Here is a 14617-nt window from a genome sequence, read left to right on the forward strand (position 1 = left end):
TTTATGTGTTCAGTGGAAGAACTCTCCCTAAAAATCTGCCTTAATGTAAAAAGCGTGATGCACCACATAAAAGAGAGCAAATTGTAAAAACACAATCAATCAGTGCACAACGCAAGCGTAGAGTATGAAAAAAAACTTTATTACTGTTGCAAGGTAACATTGACAACAACATGCTTTTACCACAATAAAAAATAAAAAGATATTGCACTGGTTTTTATTCTAGCAATGTTTTTTCCCCCCATCTCTCCCTCTTAAACCTTTTCTGAAGCTTTTACAATACACAGCTAAATCTTCTTTCTCATCTTCATCACTCCTACAAGACAACACAAAGCGTGGAGATACTGCTCTTGTCTACAAGACTCGAGGCAATAAAAGTATTTTTCTTGCTTTACAGAGCCAACACAATCCCTTAATATCAGTTTAACGGATGTACGTTGAAACAGCACTGAATCTCATGAAGTGGTGGTTCAGTGGTAATAATAACGCTTCTCCTCGTACCTCATCATACCCACAGTCACATGTTTAAATCATCTATATGCCTCACAGTAAAAGCTCGTCGATCCTTGTGATGCTTGTGAGTCAGAAGCGTAGGGAAGCTCTTCAGTGACTAAATCATAATTCCATTTGTTAATCGATCCCAGGACTTGGGACGAAGCGTGGGACACCATAAGCAGGTCAGTATACTCAGTTCGATCTGTGGAGGTCAATCGAGAACAAAAGTGCCGCATGAGAACAGAAGTTGTAGAGCACACTTATATTTTGTGGTCTGGAATCTCAACACAGTTATCATCTGTGGGGGTTTACAAATGATGAAACTACAACATTTGTGTTTGCAATCATAGCAAAATGAGCTTGCTCCTTGCCAGCACCAACCTCACTTTGATGCCTATTGGTGAATGCTAGCTTTCAGATGACCCATGAGGTCAAATCCACGTAAGTTTGTTAATTGGAATTGGAATACAGTCTTTGCCAAAGACCGTTTTTGCAGATTTGTGAGGCGGCAGTACTCACATTTGACTGATATTGGTCACCATTTGTTAGTTGATATATAACGTAGATTTTTAATAAGGATACATGAAAACATGCTGTTGAAACGGACTCTACTCTAGTTCCAGTTTTTCTGTAAACAGAAAAATCCAAAACTGAGAACACAGTTAAAATAAATCCAACTACTCGTTTCTTGCTTCAGTCCACAGACAGAACAGTTTTTGGGCTCAAATCTTTACACATGCTTACAATCACGTGCTCACTTGCTCTAAAAATTAATCAGTGGTTAAAAATCTGCCCACAGAATGATTTCTGCTCCAGGCTATTCTCTCTCCCAACACCATTATCTTGATAATGCAACAGAAAGAACCAAAAGGTTTGGACTGTGTGTATAAACAACATCCAGTATGGTCGGATAATCTCATTGACACTAAACTGTTCAAGTTTGATGATGTACAAAAAGTTATTAACTCCCCGACTCTCGTCAGATCGGCCAGAGCGCTCTGATCCTCAGAGGGGAACGGCTCCGTGCCACTGATGCGTTCCACAGACAAACCCACAGACAGCAGAGAAATGTGCTGAATCGCCATCATTTGCAAACTCTTCGTCACATGACACAATATGAACCTATCACATTATGCTCACCTTGCTGATAATCATCCTAGCCTGTTAGAAGTTCCATTGACACTCCCACCCCCCAACACATATACACAAACAAACATAATCAACATGTAAACATAATACAGATTACCACAGTCACTGTCAAAGTCACTTTTACAGTGTCCTTAATATGCAAACTGAAACGAATGAACTCTGCTGCTCCCCCTGCAGTGAAACAAGCTCCACACCAGACACAAAACACTTTAAACACACGAGAAGAGGCCATCCTGTGGGTTGGGCTTTGTGTGCTTTGAGCTCACTTTGAAAGATCAAACTAAAATTACTAAGGATCAAATCAGTTCGTCATTAAAGTGTAAATCAAAAACAAAAAACACTGAAATCACTGAATTAAACAAGCTAAGTGCAGTTTTTGCTTTCACCTGCAAAAACAGTAGTAGCTCTCGGAATCAGTGGTCAAACATCCAGACCGGCTCTCCTTTCAGTGACAGTTTGCCTTTCTTCCCAATCATGCGAGATCAACGCTTCGTGCAGAGCCTCATGACTGACACAGACATGTCGACAGCCCAGCACACATACACGGGTAGGCTGCAGGGAATTCTGGACACACACCCACGCAAACAGTGTATAAAACACAACATACTTTGAAATATTCTACACAGACGATCATGCACAGATTCCTACTCGTGTCATACAGAAAGAAAACTTTACAGGATGAACACAGCGAGTTGGTCCTGATACCAAATAAAAGCAGTGCAGCCTTCAGAGGCAGACGGGGGCCAAAAATAACTGAATGGAGACCCAGCAGAGCAGGGTTTCAGGTGAAAACTGGTCATGTTACTTTACATCCACTGGAATTCTTTTGTTTTAAATGGTGCATCTGAGCGTTTCTGCTTTAATTGAATTCTGGTATAACTAAATTAGGTTTTTGTAGACGACTGAGTCAATAAAAGTCAGGCACGTGATCAAATCCTTTGCATCTGCAGTGCCGTACAGCGGCAATCTACAATCCTATCTCACCACCAGGACCACTCACTAAATCTGTCTCCCTGTTTCTTTGCACAGAACAGAAAAATAAAAATGGAGCTGGAGGATCACAGTTATACCACAATGGGTGAGATCCACTGTCCATTTTGAAAGAGCAAGGGCCTAATGGGACAGCCGCTGACATCTATAAATAGCAGTGTCCAGGGTTTCCCCATTCCTAAAACCTGATCCCACATCATATAAAATACTCAAACACTGATTATGGGGTCAAGACAGTTAAAGGACATCGGAAAACCTGCAACAAATTATGAGTACGGCACAATCCTTGTAAAGAATACATGTATTGAAAAGGTAATCATCTAAAACTGACACAATGTATGGATGAATATATCTGGTAAAACAAGAGGGGAGAGACAATATTTCAGTATTTGTACAAATCCTGTACTTCACCCTAAATGTGCTAGTTTCCATCTGCTGGAAATCAGGACATTTCAGGGCTTAGACTATGTGAAAATGATTAGTTCAAACACTGAAGAGACACTGACTTGGCCGCATTCCTGTCCTGTTCCTCCGATACTTCACTCAGTGCGAGCCAACGCTGCTGTACAACAGCCGTGTCAGAAAGTCAGCAAAAACCACTGCAAGTTTTCATTTTATTTATTAGATGCTCTTATTTTAAGCAGTTTTAAAGTTAAAAAAACAACAAAAACAAACTAAAAAACTTAGCCGCGCATGATAGAAATAAAACTATTAAAAACACTGGGAACAGAGGATAATCCAGGAAAACGATGAACTCTGCAAAATGTCCAGCAGGTGCACAGTTTGCTGTGCAATAACAGAATAAAAGTTTCAGAGACGTTCAGTCGGCTGCAAAGGGTGAAGCAGACCCAGAGGGTCCTGAAGACCGACAGTGTTGGATCAACAGGGAGCACAGTGAGAGCAGAATTTGGCCTATTTCGCTGGGTGCTGCATGTACAATGACGATGCTTGACTCTTACTAACAATTCTATAATGCATTTAAACAGTTTACTAAATATAATGTTGCACTTTATTGCTCAGATACAACTTTCTGTCAATCATAAGTGGATGCTCAGAAAGGAGGGATGTGAATAGGAATAGAAAAGAGGGAGAAAGAGGAGTGCGTTAAGTAAGGCACGTCCTGATCTCTTCGAGGAACATGTGTGGAGGCTCTGCTCGACATCAAGGTGAGATAATGAGGCAGCACAAGAGGAGTGGAAAAGCTGTGCGCGTGTGTGTGTGTGTACTTTTTAAAGTAGTGTCTCCTTGGACTGCTGAGCAGTACTGTGTTTCTAGCCCCTTATATGTTTGCAGAAAAGCAAAGACCCCCAAACTCCTCATCATATTCTGTCAAGCAAGAACTCACATGAACATAAGATAATCATAAAGAGCACAGAACAGCTGGATTAAAGCTGGGACTATCACATCTGGCTCTGCTTCTCAGCTCTCCTGCTGTGCGTTTACTTTGCTTTCTGATTAGTGTGATGTTGTAAATGTGTTTTTTCCCCGAACATGCAGTTTTTCAAAGTTTTAAAACTTGGAGCCAACACTGAGCCCTGTGATCTTTATGTTTTATTCTGGTACTGTGGTAGGTTTGCTGCTACGTCTTCTTGCTGGTTGCTTTGTCTTGTTGCGAGGCAGCAGTGGTAGCTGTCGTCGTCTGGGGGTCTGACCTCTTGCGCTGAGGCTCAGTTGCTGCAGAAGTGGGTGGGGCTGTGCTAAGAGTGGACTGAGCTGCTGCTGCTGCTGCTGTTGTACCGAACCTCTGTGCAAATGCAGAGGTGGCAGTGTTGTCTCTGCCTGCAGACTCTGATGCATGCCTTTCTGGAACATCTGTGCAGGATCGAGGGTGAGAAGCTGGGGTGGTCAATTTGGCTGGTCTCATGTGGTTGGTGGTGGTTGGTGAAGCAACGCATTGAGTTTTCTGCCTGTTTGGGGAGAGTTGAGGTGACTGAAGGGTCGGGACCTGTTTGGAGGGGAAAGGGACAGGGTCAGCAGGTGGGACTTCTGAGGCGCCACCTCCGGATGGTTTCTGCTCCTTGGTGTTGAATTTGACTGGACCCAGAACACTTTTAGCTACTGTTGCGAGCTGGGACACAACTTTGTCAACCCCACTTTCAGAAGGGGGAACTGGGGATCCTGAACTTGAATTAGAGCTGGAAGAGGATGAAGGTGAGGTGCAGAGACTTGCAGCAGCAGCAGCTGCACACAGTCTCCGATTGTCAGCCTCCTTCTTCTCCTTAGGGATGCCTGGAGATGAGCAAGAAGTGCGAGCAGTATCGCGGGTGTCAGTGGTTTGGCACTCTGCAGTACTTGTGGTGGTCTTGGAGTCTGTGGTCTTTGGAGTACCTGTGGAGCTCTCTGTACAGGGAGTGGTGATTGTGGATCTGTCGATCATTTGGCCATCTGCTCTGGGTTCTGATGGTACAGTCTTTCCCATGACAGTCTTTGAGTCTTTTGGAGGAGCTGGCTTAATAAAAGTGTCCTTGCTAACTGAGATGAATGCACTGCCTGGTGTGGAAAAAGGAAGGGGACCCTGAATGGTATTTGTTGTACTGCTGGGCTCTAGAACCTTTCTCTCTCGTCTTGCATCGTCCTCTGTGGACGAGGCCAAGCTTCCATCTGTTGACCCTTGAGAGCAGGGAGTCTGACTGGGCTTAGTCTCTGCAACAGGTGGTAAAGTGTGCGAGTGGCTGGGTCTGCCTACCTGAGAGGGCCCTGTATGACTGAATGTAGCATGAGGAGTGCAGGGGGAGAGGCAAAGGGATGGCAGCGTGCCTCCAGGACCTGTTCTCACAGTGGTGGGTCTCAGAAGAGGAGGTGGAGTGGACATATTCCCCCTGCGTCCATCCTGGCTGTCCTCTGAGCCTTCGTCTGTCTCATCCTCAGATGAATCCACCTCATGGATGGCATCTTGCTTCTGCAGAGACTCTCTTCGCTCAGCTCTGTCTTGCCTGATGGCTGACAGTTTGTCCTTCAGCTTGCTCTTCCCTGCTGACAGACCCAGCGAGCCAGACACCACACCGAGTGTGCCATCTCCTTCCTGCCGCCCTAACTTCCTGGATGAAGAAGAGTGTTTGTGCAGACTGCCTTTCTCCACGCCGCGTCCTGCTGAAGACAGCAGACCCTCGCTGGATGACTCCTAGTGGTCAATAAGCAAACAGACACAGAATATCCTTGTTAAAGCACTCACCATTCTGAAAATCCCACTCTTTGCACAGTGAAGAGAACCGTTACCTATCCTGAGATCTGCTGTCTGGGAAGCTAAAAACTGACAGTGTTGTGGATTCCACTGTTAGAATTTAATCGATTTCTGCAATGTGCTGTGTTCAACAATAATGTGTTTTGGGGAAAGCTAAACTAGGTTACGGGCTTGACTGTGCTGGTATATAATACAAACTCTGCAATAAAACTTTCTCTGCTTGTGTCGAAGAAAAAAAAGTCATCTGAAACCCCACAGAAGAAGCAAAGCTCAGTAGAGCTACAACATTTCATCACCAGTTTACACACATTTTATTTTAGCTTTAACTTAGTTACCATTTGGGAACAATAAGTCCTACACACACACACACACACACACACACACACACACACACACGAAGACTTCTTCTTTACATTTTGGATCTCATTGCCTATTTGTTATATCAAAATAAAAACTTTTTATCTCCCCCACAACAGATGTATTTCCAAATGTAAGAACCATAATACTTGCATGTCCTAAACAAACTCTCATTATTATGATTATTTTGTTGATTATGTGTTAGACCCAACTTTGTGTGAAGGCAGTATCTACCTGGAGGCTCTGTAAGCTCGGCTCCCTCTGCAGAATCTCCTTCTTAAACTCAGAATGCGAGATGTCCAGGCTGTGTTTACGGCTCCCCACAGCTGCTCCAACTGCCAGCTTCTTTTCTGCTGCTGCTGCCATGCCCGAAGATGAAGGAGAGTTAGTGAGAGAGGCTGCTAGTTTCTCAGCTGACTGCACCCTCTTGAGGAGCGGAGAACGTGGAGGCTCTGCACTCTTGGGTCTGGATATCTGCCTCACCAGAGGAGGAGAGGAGTGGAGCTTCACAGGGAATGACTGACCCATGGCAGACTGGCCAAGAGTGTGGCTGGAGAGTGGTGAAGGAGAGCGCTGAGGAGAGCTGCTCTGAGGGGTGGGAGAAGGTGTACGGGCCAGAGGGGAGAGGGGAATGTTGCCAGCTGACTTGCGCCGAGGGGAGCGGTACTGGCGCTGGAGCTTTGGTGCAAGTCCATGTAAGGAGCTGGGTCGAATGTGGCCGGAGCTTGCTGGAGAGTTTGGGACGCTCGAGCTGGGTGAACTGCTCTGGGAAGAGTTCCCACCCACTGTGGGGTATAAAGGAAGAACAATAATGTAGCGGAGATATACCAAATATGATTCGTTTTATTTTGAATGTGTGTTTTGCACATGTAAAAAAACAAAACAAAAAACAGACATACACACACAGATTTAAAAACAAAAAACAAAAAACTATCCAAATGTGTGTCTCACCTGAATGCGTGGAGTCTGGCGTGGACCTGTAGCCCTGTGTTGGGCTCCGAGGTGACAGATTGTGTGTTGGTGAGCCGGGGCCACTTTCCCCTGATGACAGTGAGCGGTTTAAAGAGGACAGACTGCGGCTAGTGTGGAGGAGAGATGCCTGTTTGGTGATTTTCCGGAAAAGAGATGTCCTCTTCTTACTGTGGGAGGTGAAACAATTAATTGATCAAGAACTGTCTGTGTAGGTTCTCAGTCATAAAAGTCATGGTCTTAGGAGCTTAAAGAGGAGGTAAGTGGACTTCTTTATGTTTGAAGACATTTAAACTCTCATCCAACCTGATTTTTAGTTATAAAAAAGCAAAAGGTAAGAAGCATTGATCCATGCTGGATCATCCTGGTAAGTAAATTCCAAAAGGTGGATTCTGCTCATCTGGACGTAGTGTTTTCAGTGGGAGAAACATTTTGTCACTCATCCAAGTGACTTCTTCAGTCTCAGCAGACTGCAGGTTTCCCCAATCTTATAAACAGTACATTTGCACAATGACTGAAACTAGCACCACTGACGAACAATGGGCTGTGAGGTCAGTTCATTGATCATTAATATGCAAATTGTCACGACCATTGATCAACAACCACTGATCAAAGGGCAAAAGGTGAAGAGTCCCACTGTCATTGTCGCAACATCCCTGTTCTGGGACTGTTTTTAAACCAAAGATCACCTCTGATCCTCTTGGATCAGAGGTGAAATGTTTTCAACAAACTGAAACAAGTCCAACTGTCCAACAAACTCCTAAGATTGTTCAAGAATTCTTTGCACAAGCACGCTTGTTATTGCTCGACTTGTGTGTGTATATTTCCCACCTGTCCTGTCCCTCCTTGTTCTTGGTTTTCTTATTTCGTCTTGCCATCTTGGATTTGTGGGTAGTCTTTCGAGCAGGGCCGACTTTGATGGACGTGTTCTCAAACGGGGTTGCAGAGATGGACACTTTGGCACCACTCTGAGTGACGACCAAGCAATAGAAACATTTCTTACTTTCAGAAAAAGATATCTTTACAAAACATTTAAAGTTGTGTGTATGAGCTGAGAAGTCGAAAGGTCTGACTTCTCAACTCATACACATGCAAGGTGTAAAATTCTGTTACCACATGCAAGGTCACAGAATTTTTATCAGCTTGAATCATATCTTTATTTTGCAAAGAATCGATTTAAACAGAAAGAACACAAACAGAAGGAGAAGACTGATGTTTTTGCTGTCCGCTGAAAAAGTTACTTTAGTGAGTACAAAAGGTTGTGATCCCGTACCTTTAGAATAAGCTCCACTACCTCTGTGTGAACCAGGCCATGGACCGGCTCCCCATTAACATGGGTGATCAGGTCACCCTCTCTGAGCCCTGCCTCGTGGGCCGGTCCCCCTTCCTCCACATGCTGGCAGTGAGCAGAGAGTTAGACGAGTGTAAGGGGAAAAAAAAGAGGAGGGAGAAAGTGAACGAAAAAAGTACTATTACTGCCACCTTCTGTCAAACAACAAGAAACCTGCAAACACAGTGATACTATTACAGAGTCCTTTCACAGACATCTGTTAAAACAAAGTGATAATGGGGAAAGAGCTACCACACATGAAAGACAGTTTGGCCAAATAGTTTAACAGCTTAAAACAAAAAAAATATTTTTTATTGTTAAATCTGATACAAATTGTGTTTTCAGATATCTCGGTGAAAATAGCAGCTGCATCCACAAACGTTAGTTAAAACTCTGCTATGCACACAACAAACAAATACGATCCAGAAAAGGAGCTACCTTCTCTGAGCCCACGCCAATTTAAGAGGAAAAGTTCAAAACTATCCTGAGCTCTCATCAATGAAAACTTGGTCTGTCCTGTAGCAGAGACAGACCAAGCTTGTTATCTGCAAGCAGCTGAAAGCCAGTTGGGGTACATTAGTGCACATAGGATGGGTAGTTTCTCACATCTGTGAAGGCCGCCGCAATGTATACAGATTTTGAAGCAATGCATTTTACCTTTCAAGGAAGACCTTGTTTATTTCATCAACACAAACATGACTTTATGACTATATTGTAATAAAGCTGCAGATGCAAAACTGGCCTGCCTGCAGCCCGGACCTGTCGACTACAAACATTTATAAAGACAAACACAATAAAGGGGGGCACTAAATGTTGAACACCTGAAATGTTCTATCAAGTAAGAAAATGGAAAACATTTAGCTTTCAGAACAACTTCATTTGCTCTTCTCAGTTTCCAAACACTTACAGAATTTCACTTAAAGAGAGAATTACCAAACAAGCCTAAATGTGTCCCTGCCACAACTATTTTTAAATGTCCTGCTGGCAGTTTCAAAAATGAGTAGCCATTCATCTGCTGATGTGTTTGTTTTACTTGATGTATTTTATCAAGTTTACTTTCCTTCATATCCTTAAAAGCAATGTCTTACAAATCATTACATTCTGTATTTAACTGACATTTTATACACCCGGTGTAGCTTTAGCTTTATCCTTTTGTCCTATAGTCCACTGTTTTTAACTCAATATATATCACAAATTTACAACAACAGTCGTCTTAACACACTTTATGGTATAGGTCAAGACCCTGCAGTATTTGAAAATAAAGCCCAGCAATCAGACAAAAAGTTAATGAGCAAAAACCTGGTGACAGCAGGGAGAAAACAACTCCCTTTTAACAGGAAGAAGCCTTAGGGAAGACCAGAATCAGTCAGGGGCAGCTATCTGCTGTCACCAGTTTGGTTTTTCTTTTAAACATATGGTACTTATCATCAGTATCATTACTAAATCTGGTGCGACACTCACCCAGACCATGTGATGTACAGTGTAGATGTCAGAGTCACCCATGTACACTCGGATGGCTCTCAGAGTAAAGCCATACTTCTTTCCAGCTCTGTGGATGATGATGGCAGGTTTGACATTAGTCACAGCTGGAGACAGGTCCCGGCTTGGTGAAGAGTCTCGTGATGATGGATTGGATGACAGTGAGTGGGGAGACATCGGGCTGGCCAATGGCGAGGCGCCATGATGGTCTTTCAAAAAACAAAAAAACAAAATAAAAAACCCAAAACAAAACACAAAAACCACACAAAGAACAAAACATGACAGATTATACCTGATTTCATGTAGCATGGTTGCAGATTCATTCTACTCTAGTGCAAAGGACAGCAGCTGTCCACAATAATTCAAAATACTATGACCAAGTTAATGCTGTTCATGTTGTCTTTTTGGTTTTAAGAACCTAATTTTTTGAATGTTTGAAAGCACCTGCAGGAATCATCAGCGACAGCGTTGTAGCCGAGGCCGACTTGATGACCTTGTTGAGCGGCCTGGTCGTTGCGTGTCTGTCTGCATCTCCAGACAGCATGCGATGGCGAGCCCTACGAGCTGCCAGGTCACTGATGGCCTTTGGAATGGAGGGAGAGTCGCTGTCTGCTGCAGCTTTGGCACCTCCGCTGGCACCACCGTTACTGCTGTTGGCACGTTCGCACGCATCGCCTGAACTGCCTGCTGTATTCACATAGGAAAATTGAGGAATAACACCAAAAGTAGCAAATTAGGTCAGACCTGAAAGCTTTAAAAGATGTGGAAACAATCTTTTTCGTTCATATTCATCTTCACATTTGTAACTTTTTCATGTGACCCATTTAATCCCCCTAAAAACAACAAACCACATTAGTACTATTAGCATTAACATTTTTATCTTAGTATATAAGGTGTTTAAACTACACTGACGAGTGAGTGTGGCTTTGCTCAGTTGGCTGGAGGTGGAGCTTGGTGTGGTGGGAGACTCGTCGAGCTTCAGCTCTCTTTCCACGGGAAGCTCTGGGATGGCGAGGGGCAGCTCATCACATCGCAGGCCCCTGACTGCATTTGGGCCAAGCAGGCTGGGACTCTTTCGACTTCCAAGTGCACCTTAGAAATCAGCAAATTAGAGGCACAAATAAGTTACAACTTATTATATCTTATTACATCTTTTTTTAAAAATAAATAAATAAAACATTTATGAATAACTTCTTTTGGGCTAAGCTACTCGCTGTGCTATGTGTACTGGACATGCACATGAAAGAGCATGACAGATACAGCATATTTATCAGAAGAAACTGGGGGATTTTGTGGCAGGTAAATGCAGGAACTGGTAAAAATTAAAAACTTCAGCAACAACTTGTAGGCAGTTGTTTGTAGACTGTGCTGAAGGACAGTTTTGCCCTGAAATTTGGTTATTTCAGTTTATCAGAGCTAGCCTTTCTTTACCTTGCCCTTGGCCTCCTTCCTCCTCTGAAGAGATAGCAAAGCGCGGCATCTCAATGATAGCAGAGCAGCAGCGTCTCCTGACTGTCAGGGGTGGGCTTGAATCACTCTCTGTGTGGGAAGACTCAGAGACTGACAAACGCTTCCGCAGGCTGTAAAGGTGAAGGACAGGACAGAACAAACACATGAACAGCTACTAAATAAAGCTGAAAACATCATCATCATCATCATCATAATTTTTAACTAGAAATAAAGCAAAAAGTACATAAACCAGAAAACATGCTCACTTGGGGCATGCAGGGGAAATTTGGGTAAATACATATGGCCCACAGCCTACTGTGGCCGCAAGAACTGGCATGAAATGTGGAGCCCAACTGGACGACAGTGGGACATACCCACAGTATGCCCATTGTTTATGTGTGGGTTTCCCTACTGGAGCCACAAAAGGGCAAAACTGCTATGGACCATGAGCAGGCCCGGGGCCCACGCGGGTTTTTGTCAACAAGACCACACAACCCCACAGCTCACCCACAAATACCCAATGTGGATTTGCACAGACATGTCTGCTCGGAAATATCTGTTGTCTTTTTTGTAAATGAACTCACATCTCCGGAGATCCCACCATCCAAGATCGATCTCTGGACTTGAGTCCACTCAGGCTGTCGATGCGATCTCCTCCCTCCTCACTGAGGCTGCGTTTGGTGGGAGGAGGTGTCCTCTTTTCCTCATGCAGAGACAAACGTTCCATGCTGCTGTACACCTATAAAAACATTTCTCTGCATCAGACATCATCTTTAGAGCAGAGACTCTTAATCCTTTCTGACTCTGAATATATATGCAATGCCAAAATCTTTGATGGTCCTCAGGATCAAATGGTAAGCTGCCCTGGCATTAAGAATATCCTCCAAGTGTATCAGTTCAAACACACTAAAACAATCAAAAATATGTTAGTATCTAATATTAAATTATCAAAAGGTCATTTATTTCACTGATATCTGTCATTTGAGGGTTTTGGCTTATTTACTGAGCATAACCTTCCAAATAAAGATCCAGCTGATTTAAAAGTACAAGACATGGATGAGTCAATGTGTACCTTGCTGAAGCGAGGCGAACAGGAGGAGAATTGTCGTATCTCCACGTGTTCTTCATCATTGGTATCGTCCTCCTCCTCTGAATCCACGTGGTGGTAGCGATCAGAACGAGCTGAGACAGACACATGTTGGTTGTGACGAGACTACATGACTTTCAAACAGTGAACAATCTCTGTAAGGCACTGGCAGACATACTGTCAAAGTAACTGGTGTCATCCTCTGACTCCAGTTGGGGGATGAACTCGGCTTTCTGTCTTAGCAGGCTGTTCCAGTCCAGATCTGTGAAGAATTGGTGCTGCTTCACCTCAAAGGCACTTCCTGTGGAGTTGAAAAATTAAAGAGAAGATAGAAAGGATTGAGATATATATGGTGGGTAGGTGATGGGGTGGAGGTGGAGTGGGGAACACAAGCATCAAAGAACAACCTACAAGTTAGCAGAACGCATGCTGACAGGGTCTAACTGAACATCTACAAAAAAGCCAAAGACAGTGATGCGGAACACAAAAAGGCCTCTGAAACATGGGAAGAAAGAGAATTACATTCCAAAATAAGTTTTTCACTATATACTACCAGTCAGAAGTTTGGACACGTCTTCTCCCTTTGCTTTGATTACTGCTTTGCACACTTGGCGTTCTCTCGATGAGCTTCATGAGGAAGTCACCTGAAATGGTTTTCCAACAGTCTTGAAGGAGTTCACAGAGATGCTGAGCACTTGTTGGCCCTTTGGCCTTCACTCTGCAGTCCATCTCATCCTAAACCATCTCAATTGGGCTTAGGTCAGGTGACTGAGGAGACCGGGCCATCTGGCGCAGCACTCCATCACTCTACTTCTTGGTAAATAGCCCTAACACAGCCTGGAGGTGTGTTTGGGGTCATTGTCCTGTTAAAACATAAATGATGGTCCAACTAAACAGAAATGGGATGTTGCTGCAGGATGCTGTGGTAGCCATGCTGGTTCACTGTGCCATTCAATTTTGAATAAATCCCCAACAGTGTTGCCAGCAAAGCACCCCCACACCATCACACCTCCTCCTGCATGCTTTACGGTGGGAAGCATGTATGTAGAGACCATCTGTTCACCTTTTCTGCGTCGCTCAAAGACACGGTGAGTGGAACCAAAGATCTCAAATTTGGCCTCATCAGACCAAAGCACAGATTTCCACTGGTCTAATGTTCATTCCTTGTGTTTCTTGGCCCAAACAAATCTCTTCTGCTTGTTGGTTGTGTAGTAACAGTTATTTCTACATGACTAAAATGATAAGGGAGTTGAGATGAATGGGTTCCAACACAATATTGCAATTTCACACAGCGGCAAAGGCAACGCTACTGATTTCTTTGAAGGTTCAGCAACCAAAGCAGTTTTACTGACACACTGCCAAGGTCAAAATAAAAATCTGTTTAAATAATTCACACAGGCACACCAGCACACTCCTATGGTCACATACATTTCTACGTTTTGTCTTGTCTTATCTTAGTGTAGCACTTCTTTGTGGTAATGTTTATCTAATTCTTGAAAAACTCTTTTGCTTTACAGTGCATTACCTGTGCCCAGTCTCTCCAGAGGATTTTGTCTTAGCAGCTTGGAAATAAGGTCCTGTGCATCCTGAGGCAGAGCTTCATCCCCCTCAGGCCAGATGATCTCATCTAGCACAGCACAAAGACATGCACACGACACTTTGATCTTACTGAAATGAGTCTGTATTCATTTAAAAGAACAAACAAACAAACAAAGATCAAATTCCCTCGATTCTCAGACTTTTGTCTGACTTTTGTCTACCAGTCAACCAACATTATCCAACAATGTTGGATAATACCTCCCATCCACTCCATGACACGCTGGTCAGTCACAGGAGCACGTTCAGTGAGAGACTGAGATTACCAAAAAGCACCACTGAACAACACAGGAAATCACTCCTGCCTGAGGACATCTCTTTGTACAACTCCTCCACTTAACACACTGTATACTGCAATAGCTACACCCTTTTTGCACATGCTCTTCTTTCTTATTCAGCTATTTATCAATAAGTGACTTTTGTGCGCGTGTGTGTGTGTGTGTGTGTGTGTGTGTGTGTGTGTGTGTGTGTGTGTGTGTATATATATATATCTATCTCAGAGGTGTGGACTCGAGTCACATGACTTGGACTCGAGTCA

At 43.6% G+C, this 14617-nt stretch overlaps 1 protein-coding gene across 4 annotated transcripts in view; it reads right to left on the reverse strand.

The window, feature by feature from the left end:
* Positions 1 to 213: 213 nt before the first annotated feature.
* Positions 214 to 14617, reverse strand: part of mast2 (microtubule associated serine/threonine kinase 2) — a 143152-nt gene continuing 128748 nt past the window's right edge. For 3 of the 4 annotated variants that reach the window (XM_085376302.1, XM_085376300.1, XM_085376303.1), the window contains 13 exons: positions 14009 to 14110; positions 12662 to 12784; positions 12469 to 12578; positions 11981 to 12135; positions 11379 to 11527; positions 10860 to 11039; positions 10392 to 10634; positions 9930 to 10156; positions 8412 to 8534; positions 7970 to 8106; positions 7121 to 7308; positions 6404 to 6954; positions 214 to 5752 (listed from right to left, as the gene is read on the reverse strand). In XM_085376302.1, coding sequence (XP_085232428.1) covers positions 4211 to 5752; positions 6404 to 6954; positions 7121 to 7308; positions 7970 to 8106; positions 8412 to 8534; positions 9930 to 10156; positions 10392 to 10634; positions 10860 to 11039; positions 11379 to 11527; positions 11981 to 12135; positions 12469 to 12578; positions 12662 to 12784; positions 14009 to 14110 — 3830 coding nt within the window. In that variant the 3' untranslated portion in view covers positions 214 to 4210. The remainder of the gene's footprint in view (positions 5753 to 6403; positions 6955 to 7120; positions 7309 to 7969; positions 8107 to 8411; positions 8535 to 9929; positions 10157 to 10391; positions 10635 to 10859; positions 11040 to 11378; positions 11528 to 11980; positions 12136 to 12468; positions 12579 to 12661; positions 12785 to 14008; positions 14111 to 14617) is intronic. The other variant, XM_085376301.1, reaches the window with a different exon arrangement.

The sequence above is a fragment of the Diplotaxodon limnothrissa genome, linkage group LG17 (assembly GCF_057381915.1).
Source record: "Diplotaxodon limnothrissa isolate DT_005_m linkage group LG17, D_limnothrissa_male_GT1.1, whole genome shotgun sequence".
Classification (NCBI taxonomy): Eukaryota; Metazoa; Chordata; class Actinopteri; order Cichliformes; family Cichlidae; genus Diplotaxodon; species Diplotaxodon limnothrissa.